This window comes from Hypanus sabinus, chromosome 6 (genome assembly GCF_030144855.1).
Source record: "Hypanus sabinus isolate sHypSab1 chromosome 6, sHypSab1.hap1, whole genome shotgun sequence".
In the NCBI taxonomy this organism is placed as follows: domain Eukaryota; kingdom Metazoa; phylum Chordata; class Chondrichthyes; order Myliobatiformes; family Dasyatidae; genus Hypanus; species Hypanus sabinus.
Genome location: NC_082711.1, coordinates 80,819,514 through 80,831,671, shown reverse-complemented (window position 1 = coordinate 80,831,671; position 12,158 = coordinate 80,819,514). Strand labels below are relative to the sequence as shown.

At 40.3% G+C, this 12,158-nt stretch overlaps 1 protein-coding gene across 1 annotated transcript in view; it reads right to left on the bottom strand.

Annotated features, from left to right (window-relative positions):
• Positions 1-12,158, bottom strand: part of LOC132395619 (band 4.1-like protein 4B) — a 339,992-nt gene that overhangs the window by 30,386 nt on the left and 297,448 nt on the right. The window contains exons 21-22 of the mRNA XM_059972481.1: positions 6,536-6,659; positions 2,102-2,179 (exon numbers count right to left, since the gene is read on the bottom strand). Coding sequence (XP_059828464.1) covers positions 2,102-2,179; positions 6,536-6,659 — 202 coding nt within the window. The remainder of the gene's footprint in view (positions 1-2,101; positions 2,180-6,535; positions 6,660-12,158) is intronic.

Below are 12,158 nucleotides of genomic sequence, written 5' to 3'. Positions count from 1 at the left end.
TATTCAAATGACAGAACAAAGTGTAATTATTTTTCAACATACAATTCTTTCCAAAATGATATATGGCCAAGACACCTTCACAGAACTGTTCTCAGACTCTCTGCCAAATTAATCATCCCTGTTTTAGAATCGCTGTTTATGCTTTAAATAAATTACTTAATAATAAATGCAAATAGAAACATATAAAAGGTTGCAAAATTAACACAGAAGAACTTATGATTTAATTTTCAAACTTAATGGATATATATCTGAGCAAAATAAACCAAGTAGTTTCAGATCAATTCCTGGACAGTCCTGAATTAATTAAGCTCAGCCAAGTAAAAAGTTCTTCCCACTAATGGACTTGTATTAATATGGTAATAGGAGAATACAGGGGAGGAAGTTATTCAGGATTCCAGACTTTGAGCATCAACTCTGATGCCATTTTGTATCACAAAAGGAAATTCAAAAATATCAGAAACTCTGGATGAAAATTACAGTACTGTGCAAAAATCACAGGCACGCTAGATCTTTTATATAAATTTAGTCATAGATGTTTATTTTTGTCTTCTACATTAGTGTGTCAATAGAAAAGAACAAATTTTAGATTTCTGAACTTTTTTCCCCCCAAAATTAAATGTTACAGAAAGAGTTTTGAATTTTGTTAAAGAAAGTAACATTCAGTAATAGACCACTTTTCAGATAAAAATGATCACTTTGTAGGCATACAACATAGTGCATGATTAAACTAATTTAACAAACAGGTGCTAATGATCAAAGACATAATGAGTTAACTAAACTAAACTGATTAACTGAAACAGAAATGAGTGTAGAAGGAATCAGACTGGGTGAATTAAAAGGTGAGGGTGTGGGAGATGTAACAGTTTAACCTTCAAATCATCAGTTCCTGCACCATGGCAAGAGTGGGCATAGCAACAAAACACAAGGTGGTCAGCCTACACCAGAAAGTTCTCTCCCAAGCAGAAATTTTTCAGCAGACAGGAGTTTCATGATGTGAAAAAGCACAAAGAAACTGACTAGGCTGAGGATCAGAAACATTGTGGTCGGCCACAGAAAGTGAGTGCAGCAGACAAGAGATATGTCAAATTGATGCCCCTTTGAAAGGAGAAGTCGTCTAGCATTATTTTCAGCTCTGAACTCAGAGCAACCACTGGAACCCAAGTACAACCCTCTATAGGCCAGAGAAGTCATGTCAGAAGTGGTCTTCGTTGAATTGGAAGCAAAGCTAAGAGAATCAACTGGACACAAAAACAAAACAAGGACTGGGTGCTGAACAATGACAGCAAGTGCTCTGGACTGATGAGTCAAAATTTGAAATTCTTGGCTCTAACAGGAGGCTGTTTGTCTGTAGACGAGCTACATGGATGAGTGTCTGCAGCCAGCAATTAAGCACAGCGGAGGTTCCCTGCAGGTTTGGGGCTGCATTTCTGCAAATACAGTTGGTGATCTGGTCAGAATTAATAGAAGCCACAATGCTGAGAAGTACAAGCAGATTCTCATCCATCACACAGTATCATCAGGGAGGAGTCTGATCAGTCCCAATTTCGTTCTGCAGTAGGACAATGACCACAATCACACAGCCAAGGACATTAAGAACTATGCTCAGCGAAAATAAGAACAAGGAGTTCTGCAACAGATGGTATGGTCTCCACAGATTCCTGATCTCAACATCATCGAGGCTGTCTGGGAAGCAAGCAAGATATCAAAAGACTGCACAGCTATGGCAAGTTTTCCAAGATGTCTGGAAAAACTGACCAGCCGACTTTCTTATAAAACTGCACAACAAAGAGAAATGATAGAGTTTTAAAGGTAGAAGGAGACCGTGCCTAATATTGATTTGATTTAGTTTTTTTTACTGGTTACTGTACTTTATAGTAATTTGTTTGATATTTAGGAACTTTCCATTTCATTATTTGGAACTATCTTCACTTTACAGATTTTTTACATGTGCCCAAGACTTTTGCATAGGACTGTATATGGGCAAAGATTTGAGAAATAGCAAAATAGTATTATTTCCTTGAATATTCACAAGGTGATGTTTGCAATCGGTATTTTGGTCAATAAATTGAATTATATAAAACTGCAGACACCAAATACAAACCAGAGGAGTAGCTTCAGTGAAGTCCATCAGTAGATCTCCTGGAGAAGCTAAATCTGTTTGGTCTTCTTCTGAATTATTCTGTTAAAATACAATTGTTATAAGTATAAGTAAATAAATGTTTCAAACAATTTGGGCTTATTTCACATTATATTTAGAGCCATAGAGTACTACAGCACAAAAATAGGCCCTTCAGTTCATCTAATCCATGTTGAACTGTTATTCTCTTCAGTGCCACCGATCTGCACCTGGACCACAGCCCTCCTTAATCCACCCACCCAAGTACTTATCCAAATTTCTTTTAGATGCTGAATTCGAACCTGCTTCCACCATTTCTGCTGGTAATTAGTTCCATGCTCACACCATTTTTTGAGTTACAAAGTTCCCCTTAAGTATTTCACGTTTCACCCTTAACCTCCAGCTTTGGTCTCATTCAACCTCAGTGGTAAAAGCCTGCTTGCTTTCACCTTATCCATATTCCTCATAATTTTGTGTAGCTCTAATGAATCTCTCCTTATTCTCCTACATTCCAGGGAATGAAATCCTAATATATTCAATCTTTCCCTACAACTCAGGTCCTTGGGCAACATCCTCGTAAATCGCAGTTGACTGATCGATCTTTGAGACTTTCCCAGAAGATCCTGGAAAAAAATGGAAAATGTGCACCAGGCAGAAAAGACCGGAAGCAAAACCCTGCAACCCAGAAACAACCTCTCCCCACAATCAGCTCTCTGCAGCGGGAGCACCACTACATCACCATTATCCTAATCAGCATCAATCTATCTTTATAATACTCACATTGCAACACTACTCCCCCTTTAAATTTCAACATTCCCCAAATGTAAAAGAACTGGGAAAAAACAGAGGTGTCATTAGGTTGTGAACCTCTAAAACTTATACTGGTGTCTCAGTACCAGTTTACCGATAAAAACGTGGCAGATTCAACATTCAGTCTAACAAAGGAAACTATCCATTCAAATATTCAGTCTGTCAGGAGGTTTGCGAGGGTGCTATGCTGAAACAGATGAAAATTATTAAATCTAAGTACAGGAGCTGTCTTATTGACAGACAACTCACAGACTGTCTCAGACTGGCTCTCTGTAGTTATGAGCCAAATTTCAGGGAACTAGCAGAAAGAATTCAGCCCCAATCATCATACTGAGTGCAACAGTCAATTTTTATTCATTTATTTTTCGTGTTGAAATAAAATTAAACAATAAAACATAGAATTAAAGGTGTTGTAATGTGAGCATTATAAAAATAAGTAATACCAATTAAAATAATGGTAACATAGCAACACTCCAGCTATGGAAAGCCGCCTGCAAAGAAAGGCTGCTTCCGGGGCTGAGGGGCTCCACTTCCGGTCCCTTCTGCCCAGTGTGCATGTGTGTGTCTAAATGATTTAGTAAGTCAATCTTGCCTTTCACCAAGGCAGAGGTAGGGGATCTTGGGCTTAAAAAGGTTGGCAACCACTGCTGTCGGTAGATGTTCAGAACTGAGCACAACACTCCAAATTTCACCTCACTAATGTCTTTTTCAACTTCAATATAACATCCCAATTCCTCTACTCAATACTTGGAATTATGAAGGCCAATGTACAAAAGACCTCTTTATGAGCCTATCTATATGTGATGCCTCTTTCAAGGAATTTATAAAACTCCCCATAAGAAATGGCAAAAAAAAATGTTCTTGAATTGCAAATGTGTGCTCATAAATATTTACAGTAAGTAACTGGGTCCTAATTCTGAAACGTTGTATGTCACAAACAAGAGGCAGAAACGAAATACAAGGCCAAGGAATCATACTTAGTCAATTCATTATGACATCAATTGTTGCAGGCTCGATTTTTATTGGTTCCAAAGAGACTGAATGAAAGAAAGAGGTTTAGATAACAAACAGAAATTAGTCTTTCACTGGAAAGTTTACCTGTAAATAATTAAGAGAGGCTTTTTAAGACAGAGCAGAATAGATTTAACCAAAAGGTTCCAGAGAAACATGGAAAGACTAGAACAGCTAGGGTTGTTCTTGTTGGAAATCATGAGCCTGTGGGGAACTGAGTGAGAAAAATCACAAAGGCTATAGGCCACATACTGTAGACAAAAATTCTCATGGTGATGGGATAAAGCATTTGCAGAAATAGGCCATAGATCCATAAGACATAGGAGCAGAATTAAGCTATTTGCCCATCGAGCCCTGCTCCACCATTCCATCATGGTTGGTTTATTATACCTCTCAACCTTGCCTTCTCCCTGTAACCTTTGATGCCCTGACAAATCAAGAACTTATCAACCTCTGTTTTAAGACCTCTGTGGAGGCTAATGACTTGGCCTTCACAGTTAACTATGGCAATGAATTTCACAGATTAACCACCCGCTGGCTGAAAAATTCCTCGTCTCTGTTCTAAATGGATGTCCGTCTATTCTGAGGCTGTGTCCTCTGGTCCTAGACTCCCACACAACAAGAAAATTCCTCTTCAGCTAGGCATTTCAATATTTGATAAGCTTCAATGTGATCCTCCTTATTCTGCTAAATTCCAGCAAGTACAGGCCCAGTGCCTTCAAATGCTCCTCATATGAAAACCTGTTCATTCCCAGAATCATTCTTGTGAACCTCCTCTAGTCTCTCCAATGTCAGCACACCTCTTCTTAGATAAGGGGCCCAAAACTTCTCACAATACTCAGTGCAGTCTGACCAATACTTGGAATGTAGGGCTATGGCTCAGGTGTAGGTCGATCTGACTAGGTGGAATAACAGTCGGCTGAAGGGCCAATTTCTGTGCTGTAGTTCTATATTACAATATGACATGACATTAAAAAAATGTACTGGTTTTGTACGTTAAGATGTGGAATAACTTCTAACAGTAGTAGAAATAGCAGATGCAAGTGCAACAATCCACAGGGATCTGGATAAATACCTGAAAGACAAATATTTGCAAGACTTGGAAGGAATAGGGAGGAGATGTGGTCAGCTGTTTTGCTCATCTATTGACTTGGTAGTCACTGCAGTAACCATTTTGTGATACACTGCATATCAGGAGAAACCCAGACAGTCAGACTGACTGGCTGACCTACCATGAACTTGGAAATGAATGGCAGTGTAGATAAAATAGGGAAAGAGGTCAAGAGAATATGGATGTAGTGTGAATAGAAGACATTTTTGCCTCTTTTGCCTCACATGTACAAAAGTAAAAATGCTTATGTAATTGATTTCTTCTTGGGTCATTAAACCATAATCATAACTGCAGGCTGCAGCCGACAAAACCCATTCTAGATTATTTGAAAATCATGGATATTTTCTTGGGTGCAGAAACTTAGACACTTAATTTTTAAAACCATAGAATCATGTTTATATAAATCAACTTTTCACCTCAGAGATAAATTTCTAGTTCAAATCACACTAGTCCCAGAAGTTGACCAGGTGGTACCACTGAGATTCACCTTTACACTCCTGATGCAAATTCTACACCAGGTACATATGAATTAACACCCTTCTTCAGACAGCACCTGAAATATTATGGCAAAAGTAGTGCATGTTGCCTGGACAGCATCTGTCAGTAGATTGTTTTAGGACAGCCTTCAATCAAAAACATCAGCCAATCCAATTACATTACACACTCCCTTCCTTCCGGACTAAGTCTTTCCTACAATGGTACCCATTACTCTACCTTGCAGTCTCATCCTTGGTCCTTTGTTAGACCCCATCCAGGTAAAGGCTCCAGCCTTTTTATCCTCACCTCATTCTGATCGCCGACTAGTCTGAACTCCCAGAACAAGGGCTCGATTCACTCCAGACCTAATACAGCTCCCGATTACTGGGTCTCCCCAACAACCATATCCCGGACATATCTTCTTTTATGCACTATAGAGTATGTACAGGACTGTACCTGTCAACATGGGAGTGGAGAGCAAGTTTGTAAATCTGGCAGGAGCAAAGGATGGGGCAGCAGGAGTGGTATGGGACGAGTGGAAGAGAAGGAACGCAAGGAGCGGGTGTAGGTGCTGATGCAAACGCACCCAGTCCTGAGACACTAGGCAAGGTCATTTGACTCCAAGCAATTGGTTTATTGATCATTACAGAATGTCAGTCTGGTGCTTCCTGCTCCCTCTCCTCTCCCAACCATGATTCCCCACTCAGGACCCCTTGACACTCTCAGTCCACAATAGAGACCCATATCAGAATCAGGTTTATCATCACTCACATATGTCATAAAACTTGTTTTTTGCAACAGCAGTACAGTACAATGCTTAAAATTACTACAGAACTGTGCAAAAGTCAGGCACACTAGCTAAATACATGTGCAATGTTCACACTATAGTTTAAAATAACCACTTAGTTCATTATTGATCTGTGGATTTGCTGTGTTTCAAAATGTTCCGACACTGGGACAGTTTAATCTTTAAGAATTTTACATTGATTTCAATAAAGTAAACTTCATACCTTGATGCAGGTGGGGTACTGTAACTGCTGAACATCAGTAGCGGACAGTCTGCTGACGGGGGGAGGACTGCTCCGTGTGGCTGCAGCTAAGGCAGGCGGCAGGTCATCCTCATCACTGTGATTACTGTAAGATAAGACAAAGGACATTACTATCAATCTTCAATCAACAAGGAACATTACAGTTTCTAAAGAACTACTCAATCCATAAAGAATCAAATTTTATTAATCACTGTGTGTGAACCTTTAAAAAGAACAGTTTTCAATACAAGCCAGGCAAGAAAAATAAACTTATTTGGAATTTTAAATGTTAGTCTTGACTCACTCACATACACATGTACAGATTTCTGCCAATTTTCAGCAAACATTATTGAGAAACTGGTGGGGTGAAGAAGGCAAAAGAGAAGGTGGTGGTAAGTACAAATAACTAAAGTAACAAAATTTCAGCACGAATCCAACCCCTCCAAGCATTGGAAAATACAAGTTAAAATCCATCCGATAACATGAGGGAGTAAAAACCTTTGCATTATGACTCCATTGAATGGCTTGTAGAAAGAAGCTGTCCTGTAGCCTGTTGGTCCTGGCTTTAATGCCATGGTAGTGTTTGCCAGACGGAAGCAGCTGAAGCAAATTATGGTTGGGGTGACTGGTGTCCCCAATGATCTTCCAGGCATTCTTTCTGCACCTGCTGCTGTAAATGTCCTCAGTGGAGGGAAGTTCACATCCACGGATGCACTGGGCTATCTGTTCCATTCTCTGCAATTCCATTGCCAGCAATCAAAGTTGGTGCAGTTCCCGTACCAGGTCGTGATACAGCCCATCAGTATGTTCTCAATGGCGCCCTTGCAGAAGTTCTTGAGGATTTGGGGGCCTTTGCTGAATTTGTTCAGTCGCCTGAGGTGGAAGAGACGCTGTTGTGCTTCTTTTTTGCCACACAGCCGGTGTGTACAGTCCAGGTGAGATCATTGGTGATGTGTATAACCAGGAACTTGAAACTACTCACCCTCTCAACTGTAGACCAGTGAATGTTGATCGGGGCCAGCCTGTCTCCATTCCCCCTATAATCCACAATCAGCTCTCTTGTTTTTTGAACATTGAGAGAGACGTTGTTATCCTGGCACCACTGTGTCAGGATGTCAACCTCTCCTCTGTAGGCTGTCTCATCACTTCCATTAATGCCCCTCCTCCCCTTCTTACCCCATCCCTGATAAACTTAGCTTTTCCCCCTCCTCTTTTTTCTCTCTCTCTCTCTGCCCATCACTCTGCTTGTTCTCCATCTCCCTCTGGTGCTCCCCTCCCCCTTTCTTTCTCCCTAGGCCTCCCGTCCCATGATCCTCTTCCTTCTCCAGATCTTTATCCCTTTTGCCAATCACCTTTCCAGCTCTCAGCCTCACCCCACCCCCTCCAGTCTTCTCCTGTCATTTCACATTTCCTCTTCCCCCTCCTACTTTCAAATCTCTTACTATCTTTCCTTTCAGTTAGTCCTGACGAAGGGTCTCAGCCCAAAATGTCGACAGTGCTTCTTCCTATAGATGTTGCCTTGCCTGCTGCGTTCCACCAGCATTTTGTGTCTGTTGCTTGAATCTCCAGCATCTGCAGATATCCTCATGTTTGCTTTTTAAAAAAACTACCTTTTAACTGAGTAACAAATTATGTATTTAAATGAAATACAAAGCAGATTAGAACAGGGAGGAGTGTAGTGTATTTAGTATTTCAGTAATATCAGTAATATTGTAAATACATTGTTTCATTAAGGATTGTTTACATAATTCATTACGTGTTATATGTAAAGGTATGTGAATGGCAAACGTCATAATACTACCACATCATATGTGCACACCTCAATTAAGTAAAAACTCCGTGCTTTTCTTTCAAGTAGATTTACGTTTTGGAGCTACATAACAGTGATGATGAAGATGATTTAAAGTGAACCTCAGATGGCTACTTAGTACCTGTTGAAATGTAGCAAGACATTCGAGTAAAAAAAGAGCGCAGCACCTTTCTACTTCACCAGAGGATAGAGATGGTCGAGTAAATAAAAATGGCACAAAATGGACAAAATTCACAAATAATGGGCAGTGGGTGATAATAATCATAAATCAAAAAAATGCAGAAATGGCTGGCTACATTGGATAGATTAACACATTCGACAGCATAAAAGATTACTGGGTGATGTATACTAAGCGAATTGAGCAATATTTTGAAGCAACAGAAATAGCCAATGAGAAAGGAGTGGCAGTTTTGCTAAGTGCATTTGGTGGAAGAGGATACTATTTGCTTAGTTTAACTGCTTCAACCAAGCTAGTTGAAATATCATGAAAGTAATGCTTTAAACCGAAACAATTGTTGAATGCAGAATGCTTTAATTTTCATAAATGGAATCAAAAGGAAGGGGAATATATTTCAGCTTATGTAACTGAACTGAAGAAATTGTCTGAGCATTGTCAGTTGAATGATGGGCTTAATGATGCACTGAGAGATTGTTTAGTTTGTGGAATCTTACAAGAAAGCATTCAAAAACAATGTGGTGAACTATGTGCCTGTCTGGACACGCCCCCTGCTGACTGCTCCTGTGGCTCCTCCCACAGGCCCCTGTATAAAGGCGATCTGAGGCCTGACGCTCGGCCTCAGTCTCCAGGACACAGTATGATGGACACTCACTCCTGGTTCCTTCTTCCAGTCAATAAAAGCCGATATCTCGCCTTACGTCTCAGTGTGAGTTATTGATGGTGCATCAAACAACTTTTACCTGAAGCACAATTCACATTTAAAAGAACAGTTGTGATTGCTGTTATCACAAGAAACCACAGCCAGAGGTTCAACTGAGTTGTGTCAGAAATGAAAATGAGCATGAACAAATTTGCAACATCTGAACAGAAACCTCCCTGGCTGAACAAATTGTTATCATTGTGGCACCACACTGGTGCCACTTGTAAGCTCACTTAAATCATACCAATGCAGGCTTGAAGGTGACTTACAGAAAATGCAATGAAGTACAAAGAGCATATCAGGCAGGTAAAAATAAATGGACTTCACAGGAGAGAGAAAAAGCTAAGTTGCAGTTTCAAAAAGTACTAATTTACATGCCGTTGATAAAAAATCTGATAACGATGAGAGTGTCACAGGAGTCACACTCCTGACTTCAGATTTACAACATGGAAACTAACAAGAAACAAGCAACACACACAAAATGCTGGAGGTACTCAGCAGGTCAGGCAGCATCCATGGAAAAGAGTAAACAGTTGAAGTTTGGGCGAAGATTCTTCATCAGGACTGGACAAAAAGAGACAAGCAATATGGCTTACACCAGAAGTGAACGGTAAACTAATTAAAATGGATTTGGACACTGGCTCCGCTGTTCAGTCATTCCACAAAAAGAGTTTGAATGGCATTTCAAAGATACTGAACTAAAGTCTGCAAATATTCAACTAAGAACTTATACTGGAGAAAAAAATAACTCCTGTGGGAATGACATTCGTAACAGTGAAATATAACAACCAATAAGCCACATTGGGCATGTACATGGTAAAAACAGGAAGGCCAGTATTGTGGATGCCTGATTGGCTAAGACAGCTACAACTTGATTGGAGATCCAACCACTATTTGCATGCCACATTTCCTGCAATAGAGTCAACCGAAAGTAAATTAAGAAAGGTACTGCACAGCAGTGTTCAAGGGTAGAACTGGAAAACTCAAACTTGCCACACCCAAGTTTTACAAGGCCCATCCAGTTCCTTATACCATTGTGAATAAGTAGCCACTGAGTTGGATCATATGGAGGCTGAAGGAATTCTTTCCGAGGTTGAGTGGATCTCATGGGCAATGTCAGTGACCCCAGTAGCTAAAAAGAATAGATTTGTCAGAATCTATGGTGATTTACAGGTCACTATCAATCTAGGATAGAAGATACCTTTGCAAACCTTTCCGGAGGAAAACACTTCAGCAAAGTGGATGTAGCTGAAGCCTACCTATAAATGGAGATGAAAAAAGAGCCCAAAATATTTCTCACCAGTAACACACACAACGGGCATTATTGCCACACTATGCTTATTTTTGGAGTAGCAACTGCACCTGCACTCTGGCAGAAAGCTGTGGACCAGGTGCTGCAAGGATGCCCTGGCACTCGTTGTTACCAGCAAGGTTGACATGGAACAGCTCCAAAATGACAAGACAGTTTTAAAAAGATTACATGATTATGGGCGCTAAGCACAATGCAACAAGTGTGAATTTTGTAAACCAAGCATTGCTCACTGTGGTCACATAACTGACACACAAGTGCACTGAGAAAATTCAATCAGTGGTGGATGTCTCAATGCCAAAGGACATGTCACAGTTGCAATCCTTTTTAGGATTTGTCAATTACTGTAACAAGTTCCTGCCAAATCTGGTTATGCTGCTCCACCTCTTGGAATCATTACTACAGATCAGGAAGAAATGTTAATGGACAAAGCAGTATGAGGTGGCTTTCCAAAAGGTAGAGGAAATGGTGAGGTCAGGCACAGTACTCACACATTATGATCCACATCATCTAGCGTAGCTTGTCTGTGATGCCTCTCCTTATGGTATAGGGTGCAGTCATGTCATGGTACGAGTGATGGAAGTGAATCCCCCATAGTCTTTGCATCATGTTCCCTTACCGTCGCAGAGAAAATTTGACTGTCGACAACTTGCATCCGTTTTCAGTCTACAGCAGGGTGTTCTACTAACAGCAGCAGCACAAGTGCAGAGATTTGCTCTGTTTCTTGGAGAACACAATTACAAGATTGAATTCAAGAGGACGATTATGCTGATGGATTGTCCCATTTAGTCTTGGAAAAGGAAGTACCTGAAAAATTTACAAAAATATACACTCCTCTTGATGTATTCTCCCTAATGTTAATCGAAAGTCTCCCTATCAGAGTAGAGGTGATCCAAAGAGAAACCAGAAAATAAAACACACTGTCTCAGGTCTACACGGCCACCCGTCATGTTATAAACTTTTTTTTAGTCTTATAGTTTTTTTTATATTCTGTGTTTTTTTGCCTGATCTTTCTCTATTTTTGTGTGTGCAGGAAAGGGAGATTTGGGGATTGATGTACTGTTCCATTTTTGTTTGTATTTTGTGTGGGGAGGAGGGATTTGGGGTTGTTAATCGTGCTGCTGTTTTCTTTCTTGGTTTCATGGCTATCAGGAGAAGTATTGTAAACTTTGATAATAAATGGACCTTTGAATGTGCAACAGAAACACCAGTTCTCTCTTTTTACCAGCACTGGGACGAACCTGCCCTTGATAGGAGTTTGCCTTATGTGGGGATTAAAAGTTGTTGTACCATCCAAGCGGAGAGCTAGTGTTGGAGGAGCTACATACCAGTCATCTAGGCATGGTCAAAATTAAAGCATTGACTCTAAGCTATGTCTGGTGGTTTGGGATAAATCAACAATTTGCCATGCACTGTTCAGGGTGCCAATATGAACAAAGATGTCAAGAGTGGTGTCTCTCTATCCCTGGGAATGACCTGTACTGCCCAAGCAAAGGATTCATGTTGATTTTGCCAGACCATTCAAAGGCACAAATTTCTTGATAGTGGCAGATGCAGCTACAAAGTGGCCAAAAGTGTTCCCAACAGCCTCCACTACAGCTTCACACA